The sequence below is a fragment of the Mycteria americana genome, chromosome 8, assembly GCF_035582795.1.
Source record: "Mycteria americana isolate JAX WOST 10 ecotype Jacksonville Zoo and Gardens chromosome 8, USCA_MyAme_1.0, whole genome shotgun sequence".
Taxonomy (NCBI): Eukaryota; Metazoa; Chordata; class Aves; order Ciconiiformes; family Ciconiidae; genus Mycteria; species Mycteria americana.
Window position 1 is genome coordinate 37,731,083 of NC_134372.1, and position 15,639 is coordinate 37,746,721.

The 15,639-nt window shown below is 38.4% G+C and overlaps 1 protein-coding gene across 1 annotated transcript in view; it reads right to left on the reverse strand.

Moving 5' to 3' along the window:
- The window catches only part of LOC142413966 (neural-cadherin-like), a 71,985-nt gene that overhangs the window by 29,100 nt on the left and 27,246 nt on the right, over nucleotides 1-15,639 (reverse strand). Inside the window, exons 7-17 of the mRNA XM_075510741.1 lie at nucleotides 14,586-14,728; nucleotides 11,227-11,399; nucleotides 10,040-10,208; nucleotides 7,993-8,163; nucleotides 6,878-7,050; nucleotides 5,041-5,208; nucleotides 4,179-4,428; nucleotides 3,950-4,077; nucleotides 2,892-3,078; nucleotides 2,001-2,144; nucleotides 236-519 (exon numbers count right to left, since the gene is read on the reverse strand). Coding sequence (XP_075366856.1) covers nucleotides 236-519; nucleotides 2,001-2,144; nucleotides 2,892-3,078; nucleotides 3,950-4,077; nucleotides 4,179-4,428; nucleotides 5,041-5,208; nucleotides 6,878-7,050; nucleotides 7,993-8,163; nucleotides 10,040-10,208; nucleotides 11,227-11,399; nucleotides 14,586-14,728 — 1,990 coding nt within the window. The remainder of the gene's footprint in view (nucleotides 1-235; nucleotides 520-2,000; nucleotides 2,145-2,891; nucleotides 3,079-3,949; nucleotides 4,078-4,178; nucleotides 4,429-5,040; nucleotides 5,209-6,877; nucleotides 7,051-7,992; nucleotides 8,164-10,039; nucleotides 10,209-11,226; nucleotides 11,400-14,585; nucleotides 14,729-15,639) is intronic.

Below are 15,639 nucleotides of genomic sequence, written 5' to 3' on the forward strand. Positions count from 1 at the left end.
AATGATCTGCTTTCTAGGATCACAAATGATCCATCCTGCTTATCCTACTTACTATCTTTAGTAGTAGTAATTATTTTTCCATAAAAGTCCACTTCTCTTCTTCCACTGACAAAAAACCTCAGTAAAACTAAATTTCATTAATATCTCTGTGCTGGATTATTATTAACATAATTGTACCAGAGTAATCTGTGCTCTTTCATTGAAATATTATAATCTCTGAAACTGCATACACTACCTGAAGTACAAAGACTGGTAACCCATCCAGTTCCTCAATTATACTTCCGTAGTATTCATTGATAGAGAAAACTGGAGTCTCATCATTTTTATTCATGACATTGATGATCATAACTGCATAATCTTCCCATTTCCCGTCAGAGGCCAATAAGTGAATCTCATACATTTTTGTTTCTTCATAATCCAGTGGTTGGGCAATAAAAATGGCTCCTGTTTCTGGTTCTACATCAAGTACCCCTCCTGTGTTTCCAGCTGTGATCTGATACCGTAATTTAGCATTTGTTCCTGTCAATTACCAACAGTGTCAGAAAACACACATTTCTTGAAGTAGATTAAAACACAGGATGTTAACATGAAGTACAAATCATGCGCTAACTGATTTTTGGTATTATAGTTTTGTGGTCTTTTAAAACATGCAGCTATGTCAGATTACTTATCAGCATTTTCAATTCCGGTATGTCCAATTGTAATTTGTGTCTAATTATAAAACGTGTCTTTGCAATGAAGTATTAATTCTGCTTTTACTTATGATCCCTCGAATTCACTGAAGGATCAATATGACTGGCCAAGGCTATGGGACCAAAAAGACAAATTCTTATTTGCTAACACCCAGCATGTAAGAATGAGTTATCATAAAATACTTCATACCATAGCATGAACCATTCTGCACTCATATTCATTTATTCGTAGACTTTACCAACAAACAGGATAACCATGTATCAAGCCAGAGGAGACAGTCCTAACAGAACTTCTCAAAATTTCAGAGGCAGCACCAATTTGCCAATGGTTTTGGATCAAGTAAAGACTTTTAGCTTTTCTGCAAGCTCTACCTTCACATTACCATTCTTCTCTTCCCTTCTTTCATAGCTACATCTTTAATCATTTACTGCATTAAGAGGACAGAAACAAAGTGCCATATATCCGTCACATCAGGTCCCCTGATCCAACACTATAGAGTAGATTTACAGGCAGCCTAAGTAACAAACTAAAAGTTCCTTCAGTAGGTAAATCCTTCTTCAGTACAACTTAGCCACATTTGCCTCAACCTCCTTGAGTGGGTGAGGAATCAAATACAGCCAGGATGTACTTGCACTTCACAGACATACTGACAGAATAGTCCTTTGGGACTTGTGCGACAAAAAAAGTATGGTTTCACCATACAGCAAAGTCAAATTAGTAGTGCACCATGGCCAAAAGATGGAAGTCTGTATTCTTCCCTCTCTCATTTATGAGCACTGGTTACATACTTATTTTTACATGGCTTATGGCTGAATTCCTGACTGATTTGTAGATAAAGCAATATAGCTAAGACTCATCATATGCATTTAGGAAGTCTAGATTCAAATATGAGAATGTGTACAAAAAAAAAAAAAAAAAGAACAGTACAACTATACTGTCCATAGAGAAAGCAAATGAATCTCACCAAAATCAAGTCTGATTCATTCTAGTTAACCAGGACATTTTTACTGGTGACCATTCATAAGAAAAGGATGTGATCTATAATAAATTTGTATTTGCTGGCACAGAAATTATTCCCCATCATGACATATTAATGCATTGTCTCCCAAAATAAGAGTTATTTGACTTATGCTTCACAGCTCCATTATGAACTAATGTTCATGCTCGATCAGTTCACACTTGAAGAAGTTTTAAAATCTAGAGACAAAAAGACATTTTGCCTTCTAACACCACTAAATATGTCTTGGTGTGCTGAAATTAACTCATTAATATTTTAGACACAGCTATGGGGAATTCCCATACTTTACCTTCATCTTCATCATTAGCACTGACTGTAATGATAGTTGAGCCCACATCCTGGTCTTCATCCACATTTACTTCATAGACACTTTGAGTGAAGACAGGCTTGTTATCATTCACATCGCTGATAAAAACACGCACGTAGGCCGTGTCTAGAGAGACAAGAAACAAGAGATTAAAATACTCAGCTGTGCCACTTCTGTCAGCTACAATTCCTTAAACTGTCTAGCTGCACATTAAATGAAGACGAATATACAGACAATACAGAAACAAACCCTTAGGGTTGTGGACAATATATATACCAACATTACTCAAAAGCACTTGGATATCAAATGAATGTCACATTCAATTTGTTTAAACAGATAATATGTGAATAATTTATGCCTAATATGGCAATTGTACAGGTTTTAGGCATAACTTTTTGTGCTGAAGCCACAAAAGCCAAATTTTAAGTCTTTATTTAAGCACAGCCATCAACTGAGAATAGGATTTTCTATCTTGAACTTTCCTACTTCATAATTACTTTTGAAAGTATACATTACCATATGCAGTGCTTTGAGAAACACCTCCACTACCCAAAGATCTGCATCCTACGGATAATGGGTGCATGTTTGCTAGCTAGGAAATATTCTCTAAACTCAAACTATGAAGCCCTAGTTTTCTTCTAATTTCAGAACAAAAAACTTGCCTGATCATCATACAAAATATCTCTTCCAGCTCTGACACAACTGTTGCACAGACGCAGTAAAAAAAAAAACCTCAAAACCAAAACAACAGACACTCTTTCACAAGTACACTTGAAAAAAAGGAAAATAACAGTTAATCTTGCATTTCAGAGCTTCTGTTTTCAGAGACCAATTCAGGCAAAATCATGCTTGTCACAGACATCTGTCTCTTACCAGAGTTTGGTTTCCCATGTTTTCCAGGTCGAGCTGATTCAGAGCCATCTACTGACTTGACTTCTAGAAGATAAGACCCCTTCTTCTCTCTATCAAATACTGAGGCAGTGTATATTGAGCCTGTCTGTGAGTCCAAGCGAAAATATGTGTAGTCTCTGCCACTGTCATGTAACAGGGAGTAAGTTATCTAAAGGATTAAAAAGAAGTTGTTAATCTATGCTTTCCTTTTGTTGGATAGATCACAACTAAGTACTTGAAGAGAGGAAGAAGAGTCTTGTGTTTGAGAACTTGATCAGGGCCAAGAAAGCTGGGTAAAACTGCCAGCTTGAGCAATCTAGTTTGAAGTCAATTAACTTCCTGCATGTTGACTGCCGATCTGTAAAAGGAAATAAATTTGTCTTGTCTAATCAGTTCCCAAGTTCTCTAGTTCACATTTGCACAGTGCTTGTGCAACAGCACTCAGACTCAGCTAAAGATCCCAGGTACTAATAAAATAGCCACAGGTAAGTGGAACTTGAACTTGCTCAGTATCATGGCTCATGTTCTAGTCTCTATTATATATATGTTTTCGTGCACTTGACTTCAGCTTGCACTCTTGTTCTAACGATATACCTACTTTCAATTTTTAAAATCAGTAACGAATACTTCCACTTTTGGTGTTAACTTGACATATTTTGTAAGGATTCAGTTTTCAGTACCTCCAATGATTTACAACTCACAAGCATTTAACACATTTTTTCTTCCATTAATTCATCCAATCATATTTTAGGTCTATGTAGACCTTTCCAAACCAGAACATTCTATAGCAAGTTTTTCACCTGAACTACAGGTTGTATAAATATTTCTTCTTTGTTTTCTGTCTCACACCTACTAGTTTTAGTTGCATTTTTCACATAGCAAGACAGAGAAGCATGTAATTAATGACTTTATTTCATCTCATGTTTCCCTATTAGTCATCCCTTTTCTAGGTTGAAGACTTGTAGTCTATTTAGCCATTGTTCATACAGAAGTTATTCCATACCTTTCATCACGGAAGACGTAGGTCCCCACTTGCTTACCTCACCATTCTGACCAAGGTCAAGGTCAGTGGCAGACACCTGAATGACAAATGTCCCAACACCAGCTCCCTCTGTTACCGAGGCTTCATAAATAGATGAAGTGAAGAATGGGACGTTGTCATTGACATCTAAAACATCAAAAAGAGCGCATAAAGAGAAAACTATAAAAATTGAAAGAAAAAAATAAGTACTATGATTATACTATAACATCACTGAACAGCTTACACACCTGTTACATTAATATAGACCGTAGTGAATGCTGCCAGAGGAACTGCGGCAACGTTCTGTGCTCGAACCCTCAGTAGAAAGGTCTTTGTTGTTTCATAATCTAGTGGCTCAGCTACCAGGATTGAAGCTGAACCATCGTGTCTGTTTGGAGTCAGGTAGAAACAAACTGGCATGTTGGTCTCTGGAAGAAGTCCCTCTTCTAGGTTATAAGTCACACGGGGATCACCGAGGGAAGAAGTTGCTTTGATTGTCTGCACAGTTCAAAAAGTTTGCATAACCAACACTTTTGTAAGTACAGCAACGTTCTAAAAGCTTTTGTGTATTGACTCTCCCACATCTTCATCTCTCAACTGAAAACACTAGGACAAGTATTTCCTGATACCAAAACTTAACCCTGCCTGATACATCTCCAGGCCACAAACAGCTGCAGCCAAAGGTTACCAGTCATTACATGTTTGGTTACTCATTCTGTTATCCTAAAAATATGTATTTTGGAGTTACTTCATAAAGCTATTCCAATTACTCATTCTGAGCAATCAAACTGAACAACTCTAAGCCCAAGCCCAGGTGATTACTGTAAGCCCAATAATCACCTCAGGTAACACAGAACCATTCAAAAAATTGGAACACCTATAGTGTTGGCCAAATGGGAAGGAAATTAAACAGTGGTTGCACACATATAAATTAGAGCAAAAATGCTGGTTATCATTAGCATTTCTGAAAGAAAACTGATAGCAGATCATTGGTCCCTACAATACACAAAATTGTTATAAAAGCTCACTATATTTAAGCAAATAAGCAATGTTCAATTAATCTAGAGCCTTACAGCTACAAACAGACAAACAAATCTGTCCCAGTCTTACCAAAACTGATGCATCTCGTGTAGTATTCTCTGGAACAACAACTTCATAGCTGTCTCTTTCCCACTGTGGAGGCTGGTTTTTTGCACTGGTAATAGTTACCGCAAGTTCAACTTTACTGCTCCTATTACCTCCATCTGTAGCAATAATCTCTCGAATTATAGATGACCTCTGAACAGTAAAAAAGGTTTCGTTACAGAGGGTTTTGATCAGGGCTCTGATGAACTCCCCCCCCCCCCCCCAAATACATAAAATTAAAGGCACACTTAGAAAAACCTGAACAGAAGAAAAACATCCACAACTGCAGAATACTGAGCTCAGAACATGAAGTAGGTGAAAGGCTGCTGAAAATTCTGCTATTTGTTTTACTTAAGATTGTTGGGAAATGTTTGCCTCAATAAACCTTAGCAAATTTCACACAAAGTTTAAAACAAAACCAAAAAACCCCACTTTGTGGAGCCCCTGAATTCTTAAGCTTACCTATCAACAGTTTTTGTTACTAGGTCTGTAGGGTTCTTAGATTCAATAAAGAAAATATATTAAAAGGATACACCTTCAACAAAGTTTTGTGTGTCAGTTACTTAGAAGTTAAATTTCAGTATGTTGTGGTTTAACCCCAGCCAGCAACTAATCACCACACAGCCGCTCACTCACTCCCTGCCCCGCAGTGGGATGGGGGAGAGAATTGGAAGAGTAAAAGTGAGAAAACTCGTGGGTTGAGATAAGAACAGTTTAATAATTAAAATAAAATTAAATAATAATAATAATAATAAGTCATAATATTGTAATGAAAAGGAAAACAACAAAAAGAGAGAGAAATAAAACCCAAATGATGCAAATGAAAAACAATTGCTCACCACCCACTGACCGAGGCCCAGCCTGTCCCCAAGCAGCAGCCCCCCGGCCAGCTTTCCCCCTAGTTTATATACTGAGCATGATGTCGTACGGTATGGAATAGCCCTTTGGCCAGTTTGGGCCACCTGTCCTGGCTGTGCTCCTCTCAGCTTCTTGTGCCCTCCCAGCCTCCTTGCTGGTAGGGCAGTATGAGAAGCTGAAAAGTCCTTGACTGAGTGCAAACACTGCTTAGCAACAATTAAAACATCAGTGTGCTATCAACATTATTCTCATCCTAAATCCAAAACACAGCACTATACCAGCTACTAGGAAGAAAATTAACTCTATCCCAGACGAAACCAGTACACAATATTAAAAATATCTACTAGGTATTTAAAGATTGATATGTACAACAATATTTTCGTTTCAATACAAATTACTTTACAACTCTGAAAATATCAAACTGCTTATGCAGGTATCTAGAAATGGTTGAAACTCATAAATTTTAGATAACTACATGCAACAATTTTGTTCATTATGCCTTCACCTTCCTGAGGGATATCTATGCTTAGTCCACCATGACTAACTTGTATCAAGTTGGGAATCTGTATCAGAAGCAAAATTTCACACTCTTTCACATTCAGGTTTGTGTCTTAACTCATTGCCTGTTAACATAGTGAAGTCCTACACCTGGGTTCTTGCTCCTCTGCTTACCGTCTCAGCCCTCCAGTCCTTGGTATTAGTATGCCAAAGCTAATGAAATGGGAAGAACAAGTTCTCAGAGGCAGTGCTGTCAGCTTTCCAGATGAAAGCAGGGCTTGCTTATATGCAATTCACGGCCAGTGAACTCATCAGCTAAAAGCCTTAGACTCATGTTTAATTTAAACATGATGTATTGATCCTTTAATGTGAAGGGGTAACATGGAGGTAAGGACAAACTCATGACCTCAGTCGCTCCTATGATATATTGAGAAAGCCAGCTTAAAAAGGAAAGTGAGCACCATACCTGAGATATGGGTTGGTTCACAAACACCCAGCCTGTAGTAGGATTAATTTGTAAATAATTTGGTTCTTCATTTGCTATTGAATATGTAATGGCAGCATTTGAGCTGTAGTCATCATCACAGGCTGCAACACGAAGAAAGCTGGTCCCAACTCTTGTGTCCTCTCTTAGGAAATCTAATGTAAGGAGAGGATATTTCAAACTGATCATTAATTCACTAAAGTACCATGAACATCTTATTAAGAAGTGAAGAAATACTAAAGTAATAATGTATGGAAGCTATAACTTTATCTTCCTTGGAACAATGGCCATAAAAATCAAAATTAGTATTTTAAAGAGCTGCTATCACTCCAGAGCTATGGATTACATTTGAACTTCATATTATCACATTCATAACCTGGAATTCTTATTTCTCATAAGATACTACTTTTTTTTGTTTTGTATTTTTACTAAGGGACTAATTGCTCTGTATGAAATATACATAAATGGAATTTTAATTTATTGCATAAAACCATAAGAAAAGGACCACATTGTCAGAAACTACTTTCTAGGATTTGCGTAGTATAACTAACTGAGAATTAACAGTCTTCATTTTTTAATTAATATTCTACATGCCTCTGAGTGTTTATCATAAACAGGAAGGGTTTTTTGAAGAACCAAGAAGGAAAGGTAAAACAACAAACAATGAAGAACGATGAAATTCAAATGGGAGAAGTATGTAATCAAAAGTTATGACAAAAATCTATTAATAAGAAAACAAAGGATACAGTTAGTGCTCTGCGCTGCACATTCACATGCTTATTACAACTTTCACATCTCCGCGTAGTACCACAGACACTTGGTATACTCAGGTAAGGAAAGATACTGATATGGCCATTGTTTCAAGGAATTTTCCCATAATGACACTCAGGAAAGCCTACAAGTCAACACTGTACTTGTTACATTGCACATTACACAGAATAACAATTCTGCAACTAATTAGGGTAAGTGCATCTCCGGCTGCAATCACCTAGTTGGTCACAAGATCTACTGCCAGGAAAGACAAAACCCAAAAATCTTAGACATCAGGTAAGCTCACACTCAGGGCACCGAAACCCTATCCAATGACTCTCAATTACATTCATAGTGGGTGTTTTCAAATCTGGGATCATTGTCATTTTGGTCCAGGATGATAACATTTATCTGACATATTCCAATGAGTGGTTCCGCTGCCTGATCTGTTGCTGTCACAGTGATAGGATATTCCCTCTGTTTTTCTCGATCAAAGACCTGAACAGTTGTCAGAACTCCTGAAAACAAATTCAATACCAGAGTTAAAATACTATGCATTTGACAATATTCTACATTTAGATGTTTATTTGTCTGTCCATACATTGAGATACGATGCTATAGGTTAAATACACCTATAATGTGAACTTCAGGTTCAAGGATCCAATCACAAGATTTAACAAATTTCAACAGCTTAAATTGTATTCCTCAGGCAGATACAAACTTCATATACACCTACATCTACACACAACTGGACTTAAATGGAGAAAACATCCACCCAAGAGTACTGAAGGAACTGGCAGAAGTGCTCACCAAGCCCCTTTCCATCATTTACCAGCAGTCCTGGCTAACTGGGGAGGTCCCAGTTGACTGGAGATTAGCAAATGTGACACCCATCTACAAGAAGGGCCGGAAGGAGGACCAAGTGAACTACAGGCCTGTCAGCCTAACCGCGGTACCGGGGAAGCTGATGGAGCAGATCATCCTGAGTGCCATCACATGGCATGTAGGGGATAACCAAGGGATCAAGCCCAGCCAGCATGGGTTTAGAAAAGACAGGTCCTGCTTGACCAACCTGATCTCCTTCTACAACAAGGTGACCAACTTAGTGGATGAGGGGAACGCTGTGGATGTTGTCTATCTAGACTTCAGTAAAGCCTTTGACACAGTTTCCCACAGCATTCTCCTGGAGAAACTGGCTGCTCATGGCTTGGGCGGGTGTACTCTTCACTGGGTAAAGAACTGGCTGGATGGCTGGGCCCAAAGAGTGGTGGTGAATGAAGTTTACTCCAGTTGGCAGCCGGTCACAAGTGGCGTCGCCCAGGGCTCTGTGTTGGGGCCAGTCCTTTTTAATACCTTTATCAACGATCTGGACGAAGGGATCGAGTGCACCCTCAGTAAGTTTGCAGATGACACCAAGTTGTGCGGGAGTGTTGATCTGCTTGAGGGGAGGAAGGCTCTGCAGAGGGACCTGGACAGGCTGAATCGATGGGCTGAGGTCAATTGTATGGGGTTCAACAAGGCCAAGTGCAAGGTCCTACACTTGGGCCACAACAACCCCATGCAACACTACAGGCTTGGGGAAGAGTGGCTGGAAAGCTGCCCGGTAGAAAAGGACCTGAGCGTGTTGGTTGACAGCTGCCTGAATATGAGCCAGCAGTGTGCCCAGGTTTAGACTGGATATTAGGAAATTTTACTTCATGAAAGGGTTGTCAAGCATTGGAACAGGCTGCCCAGGGAAGTGGTTGAGTCACCATCCCTGGAAGTATTTAAAAGACATTTGGATGAGGTGCTTAGGGACATGGTATAGTGGTGGTCTTGGTAGTGTTAGGTTTACGGTTGGACTCGATGATCTTAAAGGTCTTTTCCAACCTATATGATTCTGTGAAAACAGAGATAAATACTAAACTAACTTTAAGAGAATCAGTTTATAAAAAATATTTCTTTTGAAGAGCAGTAAGTACAGGGTAAAAGCATGTTTCATGTCTTTTATCCTCCACAAGTTCAGCCTGAATTTAGTTTGGCCTTCCAAGACTTAGTCTCTTTGCTGTTTGTAGCACTACTGTCATTTGGATAAATCGTTTATATGCCAATAGCAATATTGCAAGATAATGTGCACTTAAAATATGGTGTTTTTTTAAAATCTAGTTACAAAAGTTAAGAAGTTAATTCACACAGAAGAACTTCCACATTTCAGGGAAAACACCAGTTCCAGTTCAGTATTGGACATGTATGAAACTAAAGGGAGAATATCTGTTCATGCAGTTAACACAATTTATATTTTGTCTGCTATCAAGAAACTCAATGAAAAAGCACAAAGTCTGATTTAAGCTTTTTTTCCATCAGTGTAACGAAGTGGTTTCTATATGCCAATATCAGTTCTGATATTCGCTCTACCTGTGTCAGGGTGAATACTAAATGCTGGTAGGACACCACCTCTGTGCATCAAGCCGTATTTCACTAGACCATTGGCTCCTTCATCAGCATCAGTGGCTTCAACCTGCAGCACAACTGTCCCTGAAGGCTGGTTTTCCAATACAGAAGCATGTTCCTGATAATACTGACACTGAGAGGGGAGGAAAAAAAAAAAGAAAAATCAAGGACTTACCATGCCATTTGATTTTAAGATATACTAGAGGGGAAAAAAAAAGAAAAAAAAGATTTAGCTACACTTCCATTCACATGCACTGATGTTAATGTTTTATCCGTACCATGATTAATCTACAGACTTCTCTTGCTATTTTGTGGTTATACAAACAACACAACATGAGGCCAATGAGCATCTCCAACTAGTGAAAATATGTGGAGAAAAAGTTACAGCTGCATATACTTCCAAATGTAAATATTGTTCTATGTTAGCAAAAGTCTTATAAAAAAAGAGGGCATACACTTGCCCAAACCACAGAATTGCTTTGGTCAAAAAGGGATTTCTACACAAAGTAACTTTGTCAAGGACAGATTACTAAGAATTTCCAAGACTGACATTAATAGTCACTGACTCTTCAAAATATCCAACACTGTCCGTCAACATTTTTGCCATCGGCATCAGACTTGAAATTTTAGACAACAGATCTTTAATATGAATTAACTTTCTGAAACCACAGTCAAGCATTTATTTTTTACAGTACTTTACAAATTAAGCTAAAACACTTTCATTCTTCTCTCTTTCATCAGTTCCAGACATACAATCATCAAAAGAAGCCTATGTAATTTCGTGGAGTATTTTGGAATATTTTGGAACAAGTCCACTGCATAGATAGCTATACCTATCGATTCCTCATCACCTCTGTCACACTGAACCTCCAAAAGTTATTTACTCAACCTTATCTTCTAAAATGCGAGATGAGATGTGGTTCAGGGAAGAGACAGTGCTCTCAGGAGCTGTTCTGCCACAAGAGAACAAACCGTGTAAGTCTTAGGAGAGGGATGGAAAAGATGGAGAAGACAGTGGCATCAGAACTCGAAGAAAGACAAAAGCGGACCACTGCTTGAATAGCTCATCTGCTGCATCACTTGCAGTCACAACACAGTCTTAAACATTTACCACACAGTCCGATACAAATAACCGAGCCTCATATATTTACCTTCTGAAAGACAGGTTTGTTATTGTTGACATCATCAATTTTCACAACAACCTGGGCAGTACTTGTAAGAGAATGGGGCCCTCCAGAGGTGTTATCATCAGCAGCTGTGACATTAAGTACGTATTCTGTCCCCTGCAGCTTAGGAAACGGACTTGAACGAAGTCTAACTAGCCCTGTAAAAACAACAATAGGTTGTGGGGTTTTATTTTTTTACTACATTAACCATTAACTGTTATCCTTCTCACTAGTAAGCACGACAACAAACCTTTCTGGTTTACCCTTCACCAATAAACCACAAGGCTGCTAAAGTTTAATTTAACTATGGTATTTTTACTGCAGTCTGATATTAAAACAAAATTAAGACAGCACAACAGGTTTGTTTGTCTGCAGGTATGTCTACAGAGCTAAATGAGACAACACCTACCACTCAGCTGGCCTGCACATATTAGCTTTAGTCTATCTGCTGCACAAAAAACCAAACCAAAACAAAACAAAAAATCCAGAGAAACATTGTGGCAGACTTCTGTTTAACCTGCACCAGCCTCACCAGTGAGCCTGGCTATGTTCCTGTATCATTATTGCAATGAAGCATGTGTCACCATGTCTACAGTAGACACCATGTCTGGTAGCTACCCATGCTACCTCAATTGAAACTAGTAAAAGTTTACCTTCCTGCAGCACAATCATGGCAGCATTTAGCTATACAGACATATCCTCAGAAACCTGTATTTTGCTACTCTCCCAAGTCACGCAAATGATACACCCTGCTGGGTGGGCATAAAGGCACTGTCAGAGAAAGATGTATGAAAGATTTGCTACAAAAGCAAAAGAGACTACAGCTATCTGAGACCACGCAGTAAGAAGCTGTCATTCTTTTGTTCCATCATCCATCAATCACCTCTATTATTCATCAGGCGTAACAGCAATCGTCATTACAACAGAGTATTGTCAAAGCATCAACGTCACTCAATTTGCTTGCAGATGTATTGCTTTAGCTGCAGCACTTATTTTTGACACATTTCCATTTTACCTTGGCATTTCTGTGACAAGGGGGTACAGACTATTCCCCTGACATCATTTCTGATAAGAAACTGCTGCAAACCACTGTATATACCTTTATTGGTTTATTAAGCAACAAAAGCCCAAAAGTGTTTTAAAAAAAATTGCTAAAGTTTCTAAAATTAAGCTTCAAAGACTATAAAAATTAATTGATAAAAAAGTATAAAAGTAGGTATACATGATTATCTATATTAAAACTGTGGAGCTAATCCTAAGAGATGCTATCAATCAAATGTTAAGATTCTTTGAGCATTTACAGTAAAGATTTTCAGAAGTACCAGATATACTACCCCTGTGGCAATTAGACACTTTTAAAACCATCATTCCTCTTTAGGTGCCAACGTATCATTAGAAATTTAACTCTTGGAACCTACAACTCTATTTCTAAGTCAGAAAGGATAAAAGGAGCTCTCCATAAATTCAGGATCACGCTCCAACACTTGCAAGTTACCTGCAGACCATATTTTTGGGAACATTTCAGAATCTAACATTAATAATGCAAAAACACAATTTGCATTGAAATTAAAATTTCATGCTAAGTGAACTCTGTGAAATAAAGAGGAGGAATAACTTAGGGCTGCTTACTCCTTCCTATATATTCAATGCTTGTGCTTTGAAAAATATAAGTTCAGTTTTTGACTGCAGTTCAAAACAGATTAAATATAAAGTAGTTTAACTGAAGTTAATTAAGTTACTTCAGTCTGTCAATGGGATTTCAATTTGGTTGCCTGTTTCTGTCCCAAAACATCCTCTTTTGTTTTTTCAAGCAATGAACAGCAAATAAATCCTATTAATTTAAAGGGATATGCCAGCCTACTCAAGTGACATGTGTTTGTGCACTTTTTTTTTTAATTTTTTTTTTTAAATGAGGACACCCATGTTGTGAGATTTTTTCCTTTGGGGTTTTAAGAATATGCAACTGCTGAAAAGAATTTTAAAATATGTAAAAACTGGTATTTCAGAACAAATGACTTAAACTGCAAAGTATTCTCCACACATTTTTTTTTTCTCATGCATGTAGTATTCTTGGCTAAATAACATTGCTCATGTGAATGATTTTGTCCTTAAATGAAAAATATACTTCCTGAGTTCATATTCTCTATACTTTTGCCTTCATTAAAATAAAACAGTGGCAGTCTCATTCCGCCTGCAAATGCATCATTTTGTGTCAGTACAACACAAGTAAACTCGGCTAAGAAGTGTTTGCCCACACATGCATAATCAGGACATAGACATAAGCAGGGGGGAAAAAAAGCCTCATCTAAAAACCCAAATGCCCACTTTAAACCAGTTAAAACCGAGTTATTAAAAAGCTGCACAAAGAAAACTTCTCCAGTCAGAACTGTCATCCTATTGTTTTATTCTCGTCACATGGCTATTTGATTAATAATAGTGTCTTTGGCTGATGGCAGCAGGCGGATGTCAAGCTCTGAGCACACCAGCAGGCCTTGCAAACTCTTCCTCCCGCTCCCTGGGTTTGGCTGCCCATGTTCAAGGCCAGCTCTGACACCGTGCAGCCGGCTAGCCTTGGATCAGGCAGTTGTCAGAAGCCTTTCTGTGGCCTCTGCCCCGTGTCTTGGGAGCTGTGCTTAAGCCCAGGTCTTTTCCCGAGCTCCCCCGGGCATGTGCTGTACCTGGCCACGTATATTGCTAACCCCGACACTGCCTTGCTGACTTGGCTTCCCAGCTTGACCTGAGACCTGCCTCATCACTGCAAATCTGTCTGGTGACAGTGGGCTGTTGGATGAACCGCGTTTATATCACGGGACCTGCTCTGCTCTTCTTGCTCCGGATGGTGCCCTGTGGCTGTGAGGTCCCGGCCCCTGCCTGCCTTGCTGTCACCCTTGACTCCTATTTCACCTTACCCTGCAGAGTAGCCCCTTCTTGCTACAACTTTGAAACCAGTCTCCTAGACTAAATGTTATTCAAATCCTTGTTTGACATTTTGGAACATCACCGTTATCAACAATAACATTCTCTATTAAGTTACTGTCTATTAAGTTACCTGTTATCTATAATAATGCTCTGTGTTAAGTTACTGACTGAAAGCAAACAATGAAGAAGTAAGGTCAATTATACCAAGCTTTTAGGAAAATGATACGACTTTTTTGATATTATAAGAGAATCTACAATAATTTCATCTTTTTCCTGCATTTTTTTTAATTAGGTTAGTATTAGCTTCAAAAACAGCGTATGCTATTCAGTTTTTATAATTGCTACCCAATGAAGACCAAATTCAAGCTGCATCACATCAGAATCAACATTATGACTGCAGCAGCAAAGAGCTAATATAGTATTACCTTTCTTAGGGTCAATAACAAAGTTTTCTTTTTGATTCCCAGACAGAATATCGTATGTCACACCATCTCCATCAGGATCAAGAGCATTAATTGTAGCAACCAGTGTGTTTGGGCCTGCATCTTCAGAAACAAAACTCCTGTAGCTGTTAAAAGAAATTATGACAGCACATCTATGAATTTAGACAGGAAATAATATACAGAGAACTACAATGCCTTTACAATGCCTACTGACTACATGTACAAAGGGTACTGCAAAGATTTGTAATTTATTAATACAATTACACTGATAAGATGTAACCAGTGAACCAGTAAAATGATAGTATTGATGATTTATCCAACCATTCAGGTCTTTCTGTTGTTACCTCCCACAGACTGCCATTGCAAACTTTCAGCAGTATTGAAGCTCTGAAGCTTAGCTTCGCAACAAGACTTGGGCTAAACACAGAATTCATTTTTTTTTTAATTTAAAAAAATGAGTTGCATGATTCACAGAATCAAAGCAAACATTTGCTAAGTTAAAGTATTGCTTGTTATAGCACATCTTCTGACAGAAGCTCTCAAAATGCTTTCAGTGTAGTCTTTGCACCAGCACGACTAAGATGAGAATCAGATCTGGAGGATATGCACATAATGTCAGTTTTACAAAAATCTCTTCTCAAGTCCAGACACATCACTGACATTGTAAGCTCTTAAGAGGCATTATCAGCCTAAGCTTAACGCTCTCCGGAGTAGAAAAGCCCCCTGCTTTAGCAAAGTCCCAGATATTTATTATTTTATCTGACTGGATGGAGCATAGGCCAGACTAAGCATGCTACAGACCTGTCCATAGTAGATATCCCAAAGCTCAGCCATAAGAATGAACTACAGCTGGCTGTATCCAACAATATAGATAAAATACATATGTGCCCCTGGGTTCAGAGTGCTTACGGACCCACTCTCCACATGCTGAGAATAAGAAAAAATTCAAAGAAAAAGAAAATGGATGCACAGAAAACCTCTCCCTTAGCTTTTGTTGTCTTCGTAGATATGTGTGTTTTCATCAAAACCTTCACAG